At 40.1% G+C, this 20112-nt stretch overlaps 1 protein-coding gene across 3 annotated transcripts in view; it reads left to right on the forward strand.

Annotated features, from left to right (window-relative positions):
• Positions 1-19752, forward strand: part of LOC137210221 (receptor-interacting serine/threonine-protein kinase 2-like) — a 34273-nt gene extending 14521 nt beyond the window's left edge. For 2 of the 3 annotated variants that reach the window (XR_010936377.1, XM_067711863.1), the window contains exon 5: positions 1153-1287. Coding sequence is in view for 1 of the 3 variants with exons in the window: in XM_067711862.1 (XP_067567963.1) it covers positions 1153-1312; positions 2385-2419 (195 nt within the window). In the remaining 2 variants the exon portion in view is untranslated. Of the gene's footprint in view, positions 1-1152; positions 1313-2384; positions 2437-15791 lie in introns of those variants that run through there. The other variant, XM_067711862.1, reaches the window with a different exon arrangement.
• The last annotated feature ends 360 nt before the right edge of the window (positions 19753-20112 follow it).

Raw genomic sequence — 20112 nt, forward strand, 5'->3', positions numbered from 1 at the left:
ATTATATTGCCTTTAGAAATCAATCCAGCTTATCTTCATGTAGTGGCACCATGTTTCCTCTTGGTCTTTTCTAATTATTTTTCTTAGACTTACCCTTTTATTATGATACTGTATGAAAGATTCATATAGGCTACCCCCTCCCTTTTTGGAGTGGGGCCATAATTTTTTTTAATCTCAAATTCATCTAAACACTAAATAACTTATTTCTTCTCTTAAAGCTAGTGAACATTTTAAGAGTTAAATGATTGAACCACAAATGGTGTGCTGGATAGAGCTCATTCCACTCTGTTGACTCCTAAATTGTGCCTTGTGAAGATCTAAGTGATTTAAATTAAATGTCTTCAGAGTTTTCCTATACTCTTTTGTTCACTAAATATTGTTTCTGTTCTTACATTTTTGTCTCCCTTTTAAAAAAAAAAATTGGAACGTTTTAGATACTTAGTTATAAGATATTGTGTATTGATAGTATCTGCACAAAATTTACAAGTGAAGTAAAACTGTAAAGGACATATCAAAAGTACAGAATGTTTGTCACTGATAATGCTTTAGGCACTCCTTGTCATGGACATAAATATGTTTTATATGCTAATTATACTATTGTTAACAGATATTCTTTTAGTGGTAGGCATAAATCATATAATAATGAGTTATACTATATTGGAATTTTACTTATTTCAAACTTTAAGGATACTATTTTTAGCACATTATAAATAAGAACATATAAACCTGAGTTGTAAACAATACCCAGTGACAATCGTATTAGATATGACTAGTTTAGCAGTTTTGCGAGGTATAGGTAAATTTTGAAAGCACATGATATAAAGCTACTTGTCACAAAAAGTGAAGTGTATATACTCATTCAGAATAAAAGGCAAAAATACTCCTGTTTAAGTTTTCAAAACTTAGTCTCTTTTAAAATTTGTAATATTATGCTGAACTTCAAGTCAGTTTATATTGCTTTTAGAGTTGTTGGGTTCAGCACTATGGAATCCAATTTGTTAAGAAACTAATAGACTATTATAGAAATAAAATATTAATATATGTAGCATTTACTCTGGTCTCATGTCTAAATATAATAAATATAAACAAAAACAATTCTTGAACTTTTTTAAAGAGAAAATTTAAAAATTCAATTACTCTTTTCCCTTCCAGATTGCAGATCTTGGCTTATCAAAATGGCGCATGATGTCCCTCTCACAATCACGAAGTAGTAAATCTGCACCAGAAGGAGGGACAATTATCTATATGCCACCTGAAAACTATGAACCTGGACAAAAATCAAGGGCTACTATATCAAGCATGATATATACAGGTACAGCATGTTACTTTTGCTCAGAGTTAACCTTGTCTAAAAAACAAGATTAATCAATCCGAATTTTGAAGCTACATTTTAAAAGTATGATTTTTATGCTTCTCTCATAAGTGTGGTGAAAATAGAGACAGTGGTTAATGTTTTTCATATTAAAGATGCCTTGCTTTGGGAGTTCCCTGGTGGCCTAGTGGTTAGGATCCTGGTTTTCACTGCCATGGCCCAGATTCAGTCCCTGGTCAGGGAACTGAGATCCCACAAGCTGTGTGGTGCAGCCAAAAAAAAAAAATTAAAAATTAAAAACGTGAAAATAAAGATGCCTTACTTTTTTTTTTTAATATTTATTTACTTATTTATTTGGTTGCGGCGGTGGGCTCCTTAGTTGCGGCACATGGGCTCCTGGGTTGCAGCATGCAGGCTCCTTAGTTGCAGAATGCATGTGGGATCTGGTTCTCTGACCAGGGATCAAACTCGGACCCCCTGCATTGGGAGCATGGAGCCTTAACCACTGCGCCACCAGGGAAGTCCTGATGCCTCGCCTTAAGCTACTTTTACATCCTTAAAAATTATTAAAGCATATCTTGTTGTCCTATCAATTTATAATATTCAAGGGTTTTTATCATATGTGACCTTGATAGGTGGAGGGAAACAGTGCAGTTAACATTTAACACTACCAAAAGAGACAGTACTTACACCAGAAAAAGAGTCAATAGAATAGGGCTACATGAGACAGCCTTTTTTATTGCTCTTTATTTTGTGTGAATAATAGAATCATGTAATTAAAGGGCATAGCTTATCTAGGTGTTAAAGAATCATCCACAAGTTATCCTTGCCTATAACTTCAAGTTCTTATTACAGTAATTTCCTAATTTTTCAAATTGAATTAATTCCCTTTCAAAATAAAACTGTATATGAATATTCATCATCTTGGTTCTATATAGTGATTCTTTAAGCAGCATTTCACTACATTATTACTTTAAAAAATGGTATCTCACAGTCAGCTTTTAAAATCAGTACCATTTTAGTTTATTATAAATAGTTTATAAAGTACTATATGTATATTTTTATCTTAAAGAGCTATGCAGTTATCACATGGGAAGTCTTATCTAGAAAACAGCCTTTTGAAGGTAAGTGTACTTTGACTTCCTTATTCTAGGTGACATCATATTGGTAAGTCATACTCAGAACTATCTGAATAAAGATCACTTATTTTAAATCTGCCTAACAGTCATTTTGTGGAAAACACACTAGAAAAACAACAGTTTGTCATTGTGAATCCACTGTATGATGGAAAGTACTGGATTAAGGATCAGAAAAATGTGTAGATTCTTCTTGTTCTGATAGTAATTAACTCTATTATAAGCCACTAAATCTCTTAAGTCCTCATTTTTTTATCTGCAAAATAAGAATTTTGAATTCTTATTTCTAAGATTCATTCCAGCTGTAAAATCGTTTGTATGAAAATTTAACTAGTGCTTCTTCTAAAGACCAGCAAATACTGAAGAATACTTTTAAAATTTTCTGATAATATTGTCTCTTTCTTTATTTTGAGGTTCATTTAGGTCAGTTTGCTGTGTAACAACCTCAGAATCTCAGTAGTTTACAAACTAAACATTTATTTTTCATTCACATTGGGTTATTAGTTGCTGTGGCCCTTCTTGGCTCTGCTAGGTTCTGCTCAGCTCTGCTGAGCTCTGTTTTACTCTGCTCTCTTCATACTCCATTGGCCAAATCAAATCACATGGCCAAGCCCAGAATTAAAGAGGTGAAGATATAAACTCCTCCCACGAGAGGCAGCAAGTCTGGCAATAGCTGGGATCTAAATATTCCTTTGACAGAAAGGGAAGTAATGAATTATTCCTAAGATTTTAAGATTCCCTCATGTTCATTTGGTTGGCTTTAGAATGTATTTAATATATTAAATCATAATATATTTCTAATGAATGAAATATATTTGTTTTGACAGAAGTCACCAATCCTTTGCAGATTATGTATAGTGTGTCACAAGGACATCGACCTGACACTAATGAAGAAAGTTTGCCATTTGATATACCTCATCGAGCACTTATGATCTCTCTAATAGAAAGTGGATGGGCACAAAATCCAGATGAAAGACCGTCTTTCTTAAGTTAGTGTACAGTTTTAATCTGGGCCTTTTGAATTACAAAAATAACAAATACGCTGTAAATAAAATATTCCTTGAACAACTACGAAAGTTAGCTGACAAGCTCAAAGTTTTTTTTTCTAATTCAAAGTTGTTTTTATTTTATGAGATGAGATTGAAGTGGTAAGGAGAGGCTGTTGACTATCATCATAAAAAGGTTAGAAATTTATTCCAAGTACAATGGAAAGCCATTAAAGTGAGTTTTCAGGGAAATAACATGATTAAATTTAGGTTTAGGAGATATCACTCACTGCTATGTATAAAATTGATTGGAGAAGGGCAAGAGTAGAATTTCCAGACCAATCCTGGAGATCGAAAAATCAGATAGAATTAAGATTTATTTCAGAAGTAGAATGAATCATCACCTAAATGTAAACATAGAAGAAAATCTTCATGATCTTGGGTTAAGCAAAGAGCTCTTATATATGACATCAGAAACAAGACCTATTAAAAAAATTCTTTGATAATTGAACTTCAAAAAAATTGAAAAATTTTACACTTCAGAAGATGCTATAGAAAATGAAAAGACAAGCTGTAGACTGGGAATCTTCTTTCCAACTAAAAAAAGAAAACCAAATCTATTTTCCATTCAAAACTTATGTCTAGTGCTCATCAGCATTGTATTTAAAAAAATCAAAAGTTGCTATAATAATGGATTAACATCTTATCTCCCAGAACCATGTAATAGGGTGTGTGTGTGTGTGTGTGTGTATGTATGTGTATATATATGTACATATATGTGTGTATGTATTGGCTTGGCCAAAAAGTTTGTTTGGCTTCTTCTATAAGATCTTACAAAAACCTGTACGAACTTTTTGGCCATCCCAATACATATCTCCTTTGTCCCCAGTGCCACTTCCAAACTATAATTTCTTCTCCATTCCCTAAAGACTCTAGCTCTTCTGAAGATCATGCCATTAGGCAGTACTTCTCTACAAACTTCCTGGTTTTTCCCTATTGTTCATTGCAGAACAATGGCTTTTGGCTTACTTACTTCTACATCCTGCATTGATCAGTGCTGCTGAATATTTGAGAGGAGTGCTCTGCGGATCTCTGGAGTTCTCTGTGTACTTCTCCTCTTTGGTGCTCTGTCCTATAAACTCTATCTGCCTCCGTCTACCCTAACTCCCAGCCCTGTCTCTTCAACTCTGAGCTTCCTCTGGGCCCCGCCTTACTTCTCTACCCTGTAGTATAGCTGGAAACTCTCCCAAGGCAGTTAGCTTGGGTAGTCAGGCTGTCATAAGGCTGACCTCAGTTGTTTCCTATCACTTAGAGATCACTGTCCTTTGTTGCCTGATATCTAGTGTCTTGAAAACCACTGTTTCATGCATTTTGTCTGGCTAATGGTTGTTTAAGGCAGGAGGGTGAATTGGTCCTTGTTTCTTCATCTTGGCCAGAAATGGAATTCATTGGTTTCTCTTTAAATTAATGGCTAAAACTAGGCACTAAACTCTACTTAGCAATTCTGTTATGTTTCTCAAATACATCTACTATTCCATTCTCATATATCACCTGTTCTTAAGTTGTGGTGCAGGGATCTCTGGAGGTGGGGTTGGTTCCTGAGACTTTTCTAAGTGGTTCACAAAATCAAAACTTTTCAAAATAATAAATATTAAGGTATTGTTTTCCCTTTTTACTCTCATCCTCTGGAAAAATCTTTCCAGAGACTAAATTAAGTATGATGATATCATTGCTCCAACGGATAATGGAATGTGTTTTCATATACTCTGATGTGTTAAAATTTTCTGTTTTAATCTAATGTAGTAAATATCAATAGATATGACCAACATATACAAAAGCTCTTAATAATTTTGAAGAGTTCTGAGACCCAAAAGTTTGCAAATTACAGACTAGATGATCATCTTGTACTACTGTAGGAGATGCGTAAGTCCCATACTTCATGTTTCCAAAGTGAAGATGAAATTCCATTTCAATCCCTAAGAAGGAAAGCATGGGAGGAACATTTCTAGTCCTATCTGCCCCTCAGCACTCCTCCTCCTCATTTGTTAGTTTTAGAGAAAAAGCAAGCGTACTTATCTAGTCCCTTCTCAGTTTTCTCCTCCTTTTAGAAGTAAGCTTGTCTAAAGGATGCACACGTTTTATGCTTCCCCATATGGAAGCAGGTGAGGCCTGTAGCTGAGTGAGTAAAACTGTCAACTGAAGGGACAAAGTGTTACTAAGCCCATATGCTACAGATCTAAAAAGGGACAGATTCCAATTAGCTTTATCAGTAATAAAGGTGATGTTTTGATCATCATCTCTCATTATTGTGTGGCTTTTCTTAATAGATTCTGAACTTAGGAAGACAAGACAGGGGTAATGCATTGTGGGACGCCGCCAGGAAGGAGCTGGATTCTTGGTCCAGAGCAAGGCAAAATTACATTGTTGCATCTTGCTTGCACTACCCGGGAGTGCCGCGTAAGGCGCCACGCGTGCATCCCGTGGATTGTAGGCGTAGCAATATATTGTCACATGTACTGACACACACCAATCCAGGGCTGTTGTGTGGACCTTCTGGCCAGTATAAAGCCTGCCATATTCTGCTGCGTAGGGTCTTCCTTCCATCTTTCTTCAACCAAGCTGTGCTCCAATAAAGTGTGATACGAGAAGAATCTTGCGTGTGGCGGCTCGTTATTCTGCTGGTCGGAAACGGCTCGCTGCAAGTGGTGCCGAAACCCGGGAACTTCGCGCCTTGCATGGAGGACCGATTCAGAACTCGACACACGGAGTGAACCGGTAATTTTGCCGGTACGTAGCTTTTGTGCCTTGCACTGTCTTGTTGTGTGTGTAATGGTGTAAATCTTTTAGTGAAAGTCAGTAAAAGTACATAATGGGGAATACTCATGTTAACCCCACGGCAAATTTTTATGAGCCGATACAGGCACTTTTACGGGATCGGGGGTTGATGTTATCTCACAAGACTCTTGGCCGTTTACTGAATGATATAGATCAAGCAGCGCCATGGTTTGGAGTTTCGGGTACTTTGACTATCCCTTCATGGGAGAAATTAGGAAAGGATTTGCACCGTTTTCATGAGGAGGGTAAGCTGTGCTGTGCGACTTTCCCTTTGTGGAATTTAGTTCGATCTTGTCTTAAGGAGGGAAAGTGTACAGACATAGTGAAACAAGCGACGCAAGTTTTGCGGTCATATCAAGATAGTGCTTCTGAAGCAGGCAGTCATAAGGCTACAGATGATAGGCCTACAAAAGAAGAATTAGTAGATAATAAGGTTAAGAAAAAGTTAAAATCTAAACAACCAGACGCCCAAGAGACTGGGCGAGAACCAATGTATCCGCTATTGTCTGGCTTGCAAGCCATGTATTTATCAGATGATGAGGAGCTAGATCCCGGCGATGCTGCGGATTTGGCAGAAGCTGCTGCAAAATATGAGGAGGAGCGTTATGGCCCTTTTGGGGCTTTGCCCCCTTCTCGACCTCAGGAATTTTTTGCCTCAAGGAGTGTTGTTCAACCTAGGCGTTCTGCGCCTTCCATTCCTTCCCCGCAATGTACTTTTATCCCCCGCGAGGCTTGGTTTCAAGTTCCTTCTTTTTTGTCCAATGCGTTTCCAGTATTTGAAGATCCGGCTACACGCCAGCCAGCGATATTATGATATGATAGCTCATAAATTAATTAGAGATCTTGCAGAAGCTTCCAAACGAGATGGCATTTCTGCTAATTATACTATTATGCTTTTGCAGCGGCTCACGAGAAATGCCTTGACCCCTACTGATTGGCAAGATATTGCTCGTGCGTGTTTAACGATGGGGCAATATTTAGACTGGAAGTCTATTGTTTCTGATTTGGCTCACAGTCAAGCGAGGGAAAATGCTGCCAATGGGCAGCCTGCCTGGAATGTAGATATGTTATTAGGACAAGGACAGTGGATAAATAATCAGACTATGTTCCCTGTACAAGTTTATAATCAAATAAATGAGATTAATATGCGTGCATGGCGAGCCCTCCCAAATAAAGGGGAGGTGTCAGGGAATTTAACAAAAATAATACAGGGAGGCACAGAGCCATTTTCTGATCTTGTAGCCCGGATGATGGAAGCGGCGGGAAGAATTTTTGGTAATGTGGATGAGGCGATGCCTCTAGTGAAACAACTTGTTTATGAACAATGTACAAAAGAATGCCGCCGAGCCATTACACCTTTTAAAGGAAAGGACATTGAAGTGTGGATGAAAGCTTGCAGGGAGATTGGAGGCCCTTTGTCTAATGCAGGGCTTGCCGCTGCGGTAATGACAGCTGCTAAAGGTATGCAAGATCCTGTGCGATCTGGGAATTGTTTCCATTGTGGAAAACCAGGACATTTAAAGAAACAATGTAGAATGTTAGGAGCTAAACCTAAGACGTCCCAGTCGGCACGCCCTCCTGGGACATGTCCAAGATGCAAGAAAGGGAAGCATTGGGCTAATGAATGTAAATCTGTGAAGGATATTAATGGCCAGCCTTTACTACCCCTAACTCAATCCAAGAGCTTTCAACCAACCTTTGGAAATGCCCAGTCAAAAAAAGGGTTAATGGGCCCACGGTCTCAGGGCCCGAAAATTTTTGGGGCCCACGAGAATGTGAACTTGCAGCCACCCAAGCCCCGCGGCGAGCCACGGCAGGCTCCGCAGGGCTGGACCTCCGTGCCACCTCCCGAATGGTATTGACAACCAATATGGGCATTCAGCCTATAGATTCAGATATGCATGGACCATTACCCAAGGGCACGGTAGGATTAGTGTTGGGCCGTTCTTCCTGTACCTTGAAAGGTTTGATAGTTTCCCCAGGGGTAATTGATTCTGATTATACAGGTAATATAAAGGTGTTATGTCAATCACCTAGGGGAATAATAGTTATTGCCCCTGGTGATCGTATTGCACAACTTTTAATTTTACCCTCTTGCCATGATAAATATCCCTCTTTGCCCGCTGAACGGGGCTCTCATGGATTTGGATCATCAGGCATTGATTCAGCCTTTCTTTCTTTGTCTCTTGATGATCGGCCAATGATAACTTTATGGATTGAGGGCCGTAGATTTGTAGGTCTTATAGATACTGGAGCTGATCGTAGTATTATTACCCAACAAGATTGGCCAAAAGCATGGCCCCTTCAACAGTCTTCACAAACTCTGCAAGGTTTGGGATATGCTAAAACACCTAATCTTAGTTTAAAATTGTTGACTTGGAAATTTGAAAAGCATAGTGGTTGTTTTCAGCCTTTTGTAGTAGATGGGTTGCCTTTTAATTTGTGGGGCCGAGATGTTCAATCTCAAATGAAGTTGGCATTGACCAATGATTATTCTGAAGCAGCCCAGAGAATAATGCTGAAGCAAGGTTATGTTCCCGACAGAGGCCTAGGCCAGCGGTTACAAGGTACACAATCCCCTTTGGAATTGATTCAAAAAAGAGATCGGGCAGGCTTGGGTTTTTCTTAGAGGCCACTGAGTCTATGATTCCTATTACTTGGATGACTTTTGACCCTATTTGGGTTCCTCAGTGGCCTTTATCCCGAGAAAAGTTATTAGCAGCCACACAATTGGTTACAGAACAGATACATTTGGGACATTTAGAAGAGTCTACTTCACCTTGGAATACCCCTATTTTTGTAATTAAGAAAAAATCTGGTAAATGGCGATTGCTACATGATTTGCGCGCCATCAATCAGCAGATGCAAATAATGGGACCTATTCAGCGTGGTTTACCGGTTTTGTCCACTCTTCCTAGGGATTGGCCGATTATAGTAGTAGATATTAAAGATTGTTTCTTTTCTATCCCTTTACATAAAAATGATAGGGAGCGTTTTGCTTTTACTTTGCCAACGGTGAATCATGAATACCCGGATAAGCGGTACCAGTGGATTGTGTTACCTCAAGGAATGGCAAATAGCCCTACTATGTGTCAGTTATATGTGGATACCGCTTTACAGCCCCTTCGAAAATTGTGTCCATCTTTACGTATCATTCATTATATGGATGATATATTGCTAGCTGTTCCTATTATGGAAGATTTGGAACATGCTTTGACTGTGCTAGTGCAATGCTTGCAAGAGAAAGGATTATATCTTGCTCCTGAGAAAATTCAGAGGGGTGACGTAACACAGTTTTTGGGAGCGCGGATTACTAATCATACAATTTTGCCACAGAAATTGATAATCAGGACTGAGCATTTACGAACTTTGAATGATTTTCAAAGGTTATTAGGTGATATAAACTGGTTACGTCCTTATTTAAAATTAACCCGTCATGATTTGATGCCTTTATTTCGTATTTTAGAAGGAGATTCCGATCTTCTTTCTCCCCGAAGTTTAACACCAGAAGCTATTACGGCCTTATCCAAAGTGGAACAAGCAATGAGTGCTGCACAATTGATTAGATTTGATTCATCCCTTCCCCTTTGGTTATGTGTTTTGCCAACTTTTGGATTTCCTACTGCTGTATTATGGCAGGATGGACCTTTATTGTGGATCCATACTAAATCTCTTGGATTACGAACATTAACCCATTATCCTTCCATGGTTGCTGAAGTAGCTATTTTAGGCATTAAACAGTGCTTGAGTTGCTTTGCAGTGATGCCTGATAAATTAATTATACCTTATACTAAAGAGCAAATGGAAGTTTTGATAGCTACTGTGACTGAGTGGTCTGTTCTTGCGTGTATGTTTCCTAATGTTTTTGATAATCATTTGCCTAAAAGTGAATTATTGAAATTTGTAATAAATCATCCCATATTGTTTCCTAGGATAACTGCTTCAGCTCCTTTAAAGGATGCATTGACCATTTATACTGATGGTTCTAAGTCGGGGAAAGGTGCTTATATGGTAGAGGGTAATGACCCCGTAATTTTAAATTTTTGTCTTAATACCCCTCAATTGTTTGAGTGTGAAGTAGTATTAACGGTATTTAATAGATTTCCTCAGCCTTTTAATTTGGTTTCGGATTCATTATATGTGGTGAATGCTGTTAAAAGTTTAGAATTAGTTTCTTTTATTAAACCCTCGAGCATTATAGCTCCTTTATTAGTACAGTTACGTGCTTGTATTTTACAGCGCGTAAATCCCTTTTATATTACTCATATACGTGCACATAGTTTATTGCCTGGACCAATGGCGTCCGCTAATGCACAAGTAGATTTGGCAACTCGTGCTTTTCCCATTTTCGATCCCCTTTTGCAGGCCCAAGAATTTCATGCTTTATATCATGTTTCTTCTGTGGTACTTCGGAAAAAGTTTTTTATTTCCCGTGCCGCTGCTCGAAAAATTGTAAAGCAATGCCCTGTCTGCGTAACCTTTACATCTGCTTCTCCTGTTGGAGTTAATCCTCGTGGGTTGCTTCCGAATAGTTTGTGGCAAATGGATGTAACTCATTTTTCCTCTTTTGGGAAATTACAGTATATTCATGTTTCTATTGACACTTGCTCTGGCGTCCTTCATGCCACTCCGTTGGCTGGAGAACGAGTACAGCATGTAATTACTCACTGTCTGGAGGCCTGGGCTGCATGGGGCAAACCATTACAATTAAAAACAGATAATGGCCCTGCATATACTGCAAAATCATTTGCGCAATTTTGTCAGCGTATGGGTGTTTCCCATGTTACGGGCATACCCTATAATCCTCAGGGACAAGGTATTATTGAGCGTGCTCATAGAAATCTTAAAACTGTTTTACTTAAACAAAAAGGGGGAATTGCTGAAGGCTGTACTCCAAAACAAAGAATTTCGCTTGCCCTATATACAATAAATTTTTTACAAGAGGGTATTGCAGCTAGTACTGCGGCTGATCGCCATTCGGTGCGGGAGTTGCAGGATTATGGGAAAGTTATGTGGAAAGATGTTTTAACCAACACCTGGAGAGGCCCGGATGCTGTTCTTACACGATCTAGGGGGTCCTTATGTGTTTCCCCGCAGGGTCAAGAACCAGTTTGGGTGCCGGTACGTTGCACTAGAACGGTTGAAGAGTGATGGCCTTTCTACGTCAGTTACTTCTACTATGCTGCCTGTGGGGAGCAATGCAGACAATGGAAGACACCTTTTGGGGAATAAGTAGAACCTGGCCGGTACCCATGCCAGTCCATGCTAAGAGTCGAGTACTCCCAATTTTATATGCTAGTGATTGCTCTATGTATACTCCTTGTATAGATCCACAGAATATGGATTGGATATTGTATAATGGCAGTTCTGTTAGAATTAATAAAACCCTTTGTTTTAGTTGGGATTTGAATGTAAGCTGTATAGGCTTGTTATGGAAAAGACTTGTTGCCTGGGATAATCCATTGAAACATAATCAAATGCCGTTTAATATGCTGTCTGAAGCCCTATCCAAAATATCCTTAGGTGCTCAATCTGGCTCAGGTGATGGAACAAATGGCTTAGAGTTAATGAATGTGACTACTTTATTATTTTATCATGATGGAGTGATTCCTGTAAGGAATAAAAAAGTTAATCACACCAGGGGAAATAATACGTTAAATTTTTTATCCTGTGTTCCAAATGTTAGGTACCCTCCGGTATTCACATCTTGTGCTGGTAAGGATTTTGCATCGTTGCAAGTTGCCCATGGTTTTCGATTATCATTTAATATAAAGTCTTTTGCGGGCAGGAAAAATTGTAATGCTTCTAATGTTACCTGGTATTATGAAGGGTGGCCGTTTTATTCTTGGGTTGTGACTAATGATGCTGGCGCTAGCATGGATCTTTCTGCGTTGGCCATGATTTATTCTAGTAATGGCACCTTGTATAATGTGAGCGGGGAGGTTAAATTAGCTAATAAAAGTCAAATATATAAATTGAAATTACGTAATATACTAAATTCTTTGTATAATTATTCCAAGCCTGCAGCTGTGATATGTGTACAACCCCCTTTTATGTTTTTATTGTCTAATGATACAGAAGGATGTAATAAGGGCGTTTCTTGCTGGATTTCACAATGTTGGAATGGAACAATCGTGCAGACTGCTGTAGTACTACGTATACCTACATTTGTTCCCATTCCAGTTAAGGCAGATCCCGCTACTTTTCCATTAGTTAATTTGGTGAGGCAGCGGCGGGATCTTGGGATTACTGCTGCACTTATAATTGCCTTAACTGCTTCTGTGACGGCGGCCGCCACTGCTGCTGCAGCAATGGTGAATCAGGTACAATCAGCTGCTGTAATTAATGGTATAGTAAAGCAAACGTCGCTAGCATTAGAAAATCAGAATCGCTTTAATACACATTTACATGCTGGCATTTTATCTTTAAATCAACGGATGGATTTGCTGGAAGATGCTTTTGAAGAGTTGTATGATATGCTTCAGCTTGGTTGTGTTGCTAAATTTAATCATCTTTGTGTTACTCCCTATAAAATTATAGGACGTTTGAACCAAAGTAAATTGATTGGAGAATATTTAAAAGGAAATTGGTCTGAAGAAGCAGAAAGACTGCTGTTTGAACAACGATTACAGATTATTCATCTTAATACTACCGAGTTACACCCTATTTCTTTTGGGAATTTTGCTTCATGGCTATCCTCTACTTTTCTTTTCTTTAAAGAATGGGTAGGCATGGGGGCTTTTGGCATCCTTTGTGCAGTGGGGATCGCACTATGCCTGTGGTTGGTGTGTCGTCTGAAACGTAAGTCACACACACAGAAGATCATGTTGATGCAAGCCTTGGTGGCCATTGAAAATGGCCAGCCTGCCGGTGCCTGGATCTCCCTGCTAAACAAGTCCTAGAGGTTGCCCCTGCACAGGATGGCCATGAGCCATTGCACTCCTAGTGGGAGCCTCTGCCTGAAATCAGCCCTTGCACCCCGCGCTGTAAGCAGCATTGCACTATGGGAGGGTGATTTCTGCCGCCCATGACAATAGCCCTTGAACAGCCATGTCCCCTTGGGGGCAAGACTTGTACGGGCGACCGCTATGTGGTCTAAGGACATAAAGAAAAAGGGGGAGATGTGGGACGCCGCCAGGAAGGAGCTGGATTCTTGGTCCAGAGCAAGGCAAAATTACATTGTTGCATCTTGCTTGCACTACCCGGGAGTGCCGCGTAAGGCGCCACGCGTGCATCCCGTGGATTGTAGGCGTAGCAATATATTGTCACATGTACTGACACACACCAATCCAGGGCTGTTGTGTGGACCTTCTGGCCAGTATAAAGCCTGCCATATTCTGCTGCGTAGGGTCTTCCTTCCATCTTTCTTCAACCAAGCTGTGCTCCAATAAAGTGTGATACGAGAAGAATCTTGCGTGTGGCGGCTCGTTATTCTGCTGGTCGGAAACGGCTCGCTGCAATGCATATTGTACCTTATCTTCCCTTCTTAAACCTCCTACACCCTATGTTCTGTATTTCTTTTGAGCTTTGAGAAAGTAGAAACCATGAGAGAGAACTCCCTTGTAGTTCCACTACCAGATCTATAAACTTAGTTGTACTTGACCTGTCTTTCCTGCTTTATCTCTTTTACAGTGGGAAAAAAGTGTTCTTACACAATTGTAAACAGTATTACTTGTGCTCTGGATGCCAATCCCTTACTCTCTTCAGCATTCTGTTCTTTATATTCTCTCTCTGCTCTTGCATTGCCAATCTCTGCCTGTCTACTGGATCATTCATCTGTCATACAGATCTATGCTATTATTATATCCTGTCTTTATATAGGAAAAAAATTCTTGACCCCATATCGTCCTTCAGCTACCACCTCATTTTTCTACTCCCATTTAGATCTAAACACCTTGTAGGAATTGTCCATACTTATTGTCTCTACTTCTTCACCTCTAATTCAATTTTTAACAAACTTCCATCAGTCTTCTGTTTTCATATCTCCACTAAAGCTGCATTTGTTCAAGTTACCAAGGATGGCAATTTTGGAAAATACTGCTTATCTTACTTGGCCTCTCAGCAGATTAGATATGGCTGACTCTTCCCTCCTTGAAACGTTCCCTCTGATACCTTCCAAGACACAAGAGACCATACTCCCTATTATCCTCTCTTCCTCTACCTCTTTTTTTCTTCCTCTGCTCAATTTCTAACTGTTGGAATGCCTCAGAGCTCTAATATGGGTCCTTTACTGTTTGCCATCTGTACTTTCCCCCTAGATGATCCAGACCAGATCATGGCTTTTATACCATCTATATGTTAGTGATGCTCAGTTTTATATCTAGAGCCCTGGCCTCTCCATTAAGCAACAGGTCCATATATTATTGTAGTAATAGTGGTAATTATGATTGTTTCTACTCATTGGCTATTATGAATCATGCTGCTATGACTGTTCATGTGCAAGTCTGTGTGTGAACATATATGTTTTCATTTCTCTCAGGTAACTACCTGAGTGGAATTGCTTGGTTGTATGGTTGTATGGGGACTAGTGCCTGTGTTCTGGTGGATGAGGCTGGATCTTGTCTTTCTGGTGGGCAGGTCCACGTCTGGTGGTGTGTTTTGGGGTGTCTGTGGACTCGTTATTATTTGAGGCAGCCTCTGTGCTAATGGGTGGGGTTGTGTTCCTGTCTTGCTAGTTGTTTGGCATAGAATGTCCAGCACTGTAGCTTGGTAGTCATTGAGTGAAGCTGGGTGCTGATGTTCAGATGGAGCTCTCTGGGAGATTTTTGCCATTTGATATTATGTGGAGCTGGGAGGTCTCTTGTGGGCCAGTGTCCTGAAGTTGGCTCTCCCACCTCAGAGGCACAGCACTGACTCCTGGCTGCAGCACCAAGAGCCTTTCATCCACACGGCTCACAAGAAAAGGGAGAAAAATTAGAAAGAAAGAATTAGTAGCAGTACAAAGAAAGGAGGGAGGGAGGGAGGGAGCAAGGAAGGAAGAAAGGAAGAAAAAAGAGAGAAGATAAAGTAAAATGAAATAAAATAAGATAAAATATAATAAATTTATTAAAATAAAAAAATTATTAAGAGAAAAAAAAACGGACGGCTAGAACCCTAGGACAAATGGTGGAAGCAAAGCTATACAGACAAAATCTCACACAGAAGCATACACATACACACTCACAAAAAGAGGAAAAGTGGAAAAAATCATAAATCATGCTCTCAAAGTCCACCTCCTGAATTTGGGATGATTGGTTGTCTAAAGGAGGGAAGGAAGGAAACAAAGAATGAAGATAAAGTAAAATAAAATAAAGTTATTAAAATAAAAAGTAATTATTAAAAATAAAATTAAAAAAAAAAAAAACAGACGGATAGAACCCTAGGACAAATGGTGGAAGCAAAGCTATACAGGCAAAATCTCACAGAGAAGCATACACATACCCACTCACAAAAAGAGGTAAAGGGGAAAAAATGATAAATCTTGCTCTCAAAGTTCACCTCCTCAATTTGGAATGATTCGTTTTCTATTCATGTATTCCACAGATGCAGGGTACATCAAGTTGATTGTGGAGCTTTAATCCGCTGCTTCTGAGGCTGCTGGGAGAGATATCCCTTTCTCTTCTTTGTTCTCACAGCTCCCAGGGGCTCAGCTTTGGATTTGGCCCCGCCTCTACATGTAGGTCGCCGGAGGGCATCTGTTCTTCGCTCAGACAGGACGGGGTTAAAGGAGGAACTGATTCGGGGGCTCTGGCTCTCTCAGGCCGGGGGGAGGGAGGGGCACCGAGGGCAGGGCGAGCCTGTGGCGCCACAGGCCGACGTGACGTTGCACCAGCCTGAGGCGCGCCGTGCGTTCTCCCGGGAAGTTGTCCCTGGATCCCGGGAACCTGGCAGTGGCGGGCTGCACAGGCTCCCCGGAAGCAGGGTGTGGATAGTGACCTGTGCTCACACACAGGCTTCTTGGTGGCGGCAGCAACAGCCTTAGCGTCTCATGCCCGTCTCTGGGTTCCGTGCTTTCATCCGCGGCTCGCGCCCGTCTCTGGAGCTCCTTTAAGCAGCGCTCTTAATACCCGCACCAGGAAACAAAGAGGGAAGAAAAAGTCTCTTGCCTCTTCGGCAGCTCCAGACTTTTCCCCAGACTCCCTCAGGCCACCCGTGGCGCACTAAATCCCTGCAGGCTGTGTTCACGCAGCCAAACCCAGTCCTCTCCCTGCGCTCCGACCAAAGCCCGAGCCTCAGCTCCCAGCCCCACCCACCCCGGCGGAGGAGAAGACAAACCTCTCGGGCTGGTTAGTGCCAGGCGGCACCTATCTTCTGTGCGGGAATCTCTCCACTTTGCCCCCCGCACCCCTGTTGCTGTGCTCTCCTCCGTGGCTCCAAAGGTTTCCCCCTCCGCCACCCACAGTCTCTGCCCTCGAAGGGGCTTCCTAGTGTGTGGAAACCTTTCCTCCTTCACAGCTCCCTCCCACTGGTGCAGGTCCCGTTCCTATCCTTTTGTCTCTGTTTATTCTTTTTTCTTGTGCCCTATCCAGGTACGTGGGGGGTTTCTTGCCTTTTGGGAGGTCTGAGGTCTTCTGCCAGCGTTCAGTAGGTGTTCTGTAGGAGTTGTTCCACGTGTAGATGTATTTCTGGTGTATCTGTGGGGAGGAAGGTGATCTCCCCATCTTACCATTCCACCATATTCCCGGAAGCCCTTTGGCAACTTTTAAAAGTGAAAAAGACAACTGCGGTTGAACACAAAAGGAAAAAATGGGACTTCCTGTTGGCGCAGTGGTTGAGAGTCCGCCTGCCGATGCAGGGGACACGGGTTCGTGCCCCGGTCTGGGTAGATACCACATGCCGTGGAGTGGCTGGTCCTGTGAGGCATGGCCACTGAGCCTGCACATTCAGTGCCTGTGCTCCACAATGGGAGAGGTCACAACAGTGAGAGGCCCACGTACTGCCAAAAAAAAAAAAAAACCAAAAAACTCTAGAATGGATGAATAGCAGAATAACTGAGGCAGAAGAATGCATAAGTGACCTGGAAGATAAAGTAGTGGAAATAACTACTACAGAGCAGAATAAAGAAAAAACAATGAAAATAACTTAGGACAGTCTCAGAGACCTCTGGGACAACATTAAATTCACTAACATTCGAATTATAGGGGTTCCAGAAGTAGAAGAGAAAAAGAAAGGGACTGAGAAAGTATTTGAAGAGATTATAGTTGAAAACTTCCCTAATGTGGGAAAGGAAATAGTTAATCAATTCTAGGAAGCACAGAGAGTCTCATACAGGATAAATCCAAGGAGAAATATGCCAAGACACGTATTAATCAAACTGCCAAAAATTAAATATAAAGAAAAATTATTGAAAGCAGCAAGGGAAAAGCAAAAATAACATACAAGGGAATCCCAATAAGGTTAACAGCTGATCTTTCAGCAGAAACTCTGCAAGCCAGAAGGGACTGGCAGGACATATTTAAAGTGATGAAGGAGAAAAACCTGCAACCAAGATTATTCTACCCTGCAAGGATCTCATTCAGGTTTGATGGAGAAATGAAAACATTTACAGACAAGCAAAAGCTGAGAGAGTTCAGCACTACCAAACCAGCTTTACAACAAATGCTAAAGGAACTTCTCTAGGCAAGAAACACAAGAGAAGGAAAAGACCTATAATACCCAACGCAAAACAATTAAGTAAATGGGAATAGGAACATACATATCGATAACTACCTTAAATGTAAATGGATTAAATCCTCCAACCAAAAGACACCGACTGGATGAATGGATACAAAAATAAGACCCATATATATGCTGTCTACAAGAGACCCGCTTCAGACCTAGAGACTCACACAGACTGAAAGTGAACGGATGAAAAAAGATATTCCATGCAAATGGAAATCCAAAAAAAGCTGGAGTAGCAATTGTCATATCAGACAAAATAGACTTTAAAATAAAGACTATTAGAAGAGACAAAGAAGGACACTACATAATGATCAAGGGATCGATCCAAGAAGAAGATATAACAATTGTAAATATTTATGCACCCAACATAGGAGCACCTCAATACATAAGGCAAATACTAACAGCCATAAAAGGGGAAATCGACAGTAACACATTGATAGTAGGGGACTTCAACACCCCAGTTTCACTAATGGACAGATCATCCAAAATGAAAATAAATAAGGAAACACAAGCTTTAAATGATACATTAAACAAGATGGACTGAATTGATATTTATAGGACATTCCATCCAAAACAACAGAATACACATTTTTCTCAAGTGCTCATGGAACATTCTCCAGGATAGATCATATCTTGGGTCACAAATCAAGCCTTGGTAAATTTAAGGAAATTGAAATTGTATCAAGTATCTTTTCCGACCACAACGCTACGAGAATAGATATCAATTACAGGAAAAGATCTGTAAAAAATACAAGCACATGGAGGCTAAACAATACACTAATTAATAACGAAGTGATCACTGAAGAAATCAAAGAGGAAATCAGAAAATACCGGAAACAAATGACAATGGAGACACTGTGATCTAAAACCTATGGGATGCAGCAAAAGCAGTTTTAAGAGGGAGAGGGAAGTTTATAGCAATACAATCCTACCTTAAGAAACAGGAAACATCTCGAATAAACAACCTAACCTTGCACCTAATGCAATTAGAGAAAGAAGGACAAAAAATACCCCAAAGTTAGCAGAAGGAAAGAAATCATAAAGATCAGATCAGAAATAAATGATAAAGAAATGAAGGAAATGATAGCAAAGATCAATAAAAGTAAAAGCTGGTCCTTTGAGACGATAAACAAAATTGATAAACCATTAGCCAGACTCATCAAGAAAAAAAGGGAGAAGATTCAAATCAATACAATTAGAAATGAAAAAGGAGAAGTAACAACTGACACTGCAGCAGTACAAAAGATCATGAGAGATTACTACAAGCAACTCTATGCCAATAAAATGGACAACCTGGAAGACATGGACAAATTCTGAGAAATGCACAACCTGCCAAGAGTGAATCAGGAAGAAATAGAAAATATGAACAGACCAATCACAAGCACTGAAATTGAAACTGTGATTAACAATCTTCCAACAAACCAAAGCCCAGGACCAGATGGCTTCACAGGCGAATTCTATCAAACATTTAGAGAAGAGCTAACACCTATCCTTCTCAAACTCTTCCAAAATATAGCAGAGGGAGGAACACTCCCAAATTCATTCTACGAGGCCACCATCACCTTGATTCCAATACCAGACAATGATGTCACAAAGAAAGAAAACTACAGGCCAATATCACTGATGATCATAGATGCAAAAATCCTCAACAAAATACTAGCAAACACAATCCGACAGCACATTCAAAGGATCATACACCATGATCAAGTGGGGTTTATTCCAGGAATGCAAGTATTCTTCAATATACACAAATCTATCAATGTGATAAACCATAATAACAAATTGAAGGAGATAAACCATATGATCATCTCAATAGATGCAGAGAAAGCTTTTGACAAAATTCAACACCCATTTATGATAAAAACCCTGCAGAAAGTAGGCATACAGGGAACTTTCCTCAACATAATAAAGGCCATATATGACAAACCCACAGCCAACATCATCCTCAATGGTGAAAAATTGAAACCGTTTCCACTAAGATCAGGAACAAGACAAGGTTGCGCACTGTCACCACTCTTCCTCAATATAGTTTTGGAAGTTTTAACCACAGCAATCAGAGAAGAAAAGGAACTAAAAGGAATCCAAATCGGAAAAGAAGAAGTAAAGCTGTCACTGTTTGCAGAGGACATGATCCTATACATAGAGAATCCTAAAGATGCTACCAGAAAACTACTAGAGCTATCAATGAATCTGGTAAAGTGGC

This window comes from Pseudorca crassidens, chromosome 17 (assembly GCF_039906515.1).
Source record: "Pseudorca crassidens isolate mPseCra1 chromosome 17, mPseCra1.hap1, whole genome shotgun sequence".
NCBI lineage: Eukaryota > Metazoa > Chordata > Mammalia > Artiodactyla > Delphinidae > Pseudorca > Pseudorca crassidens.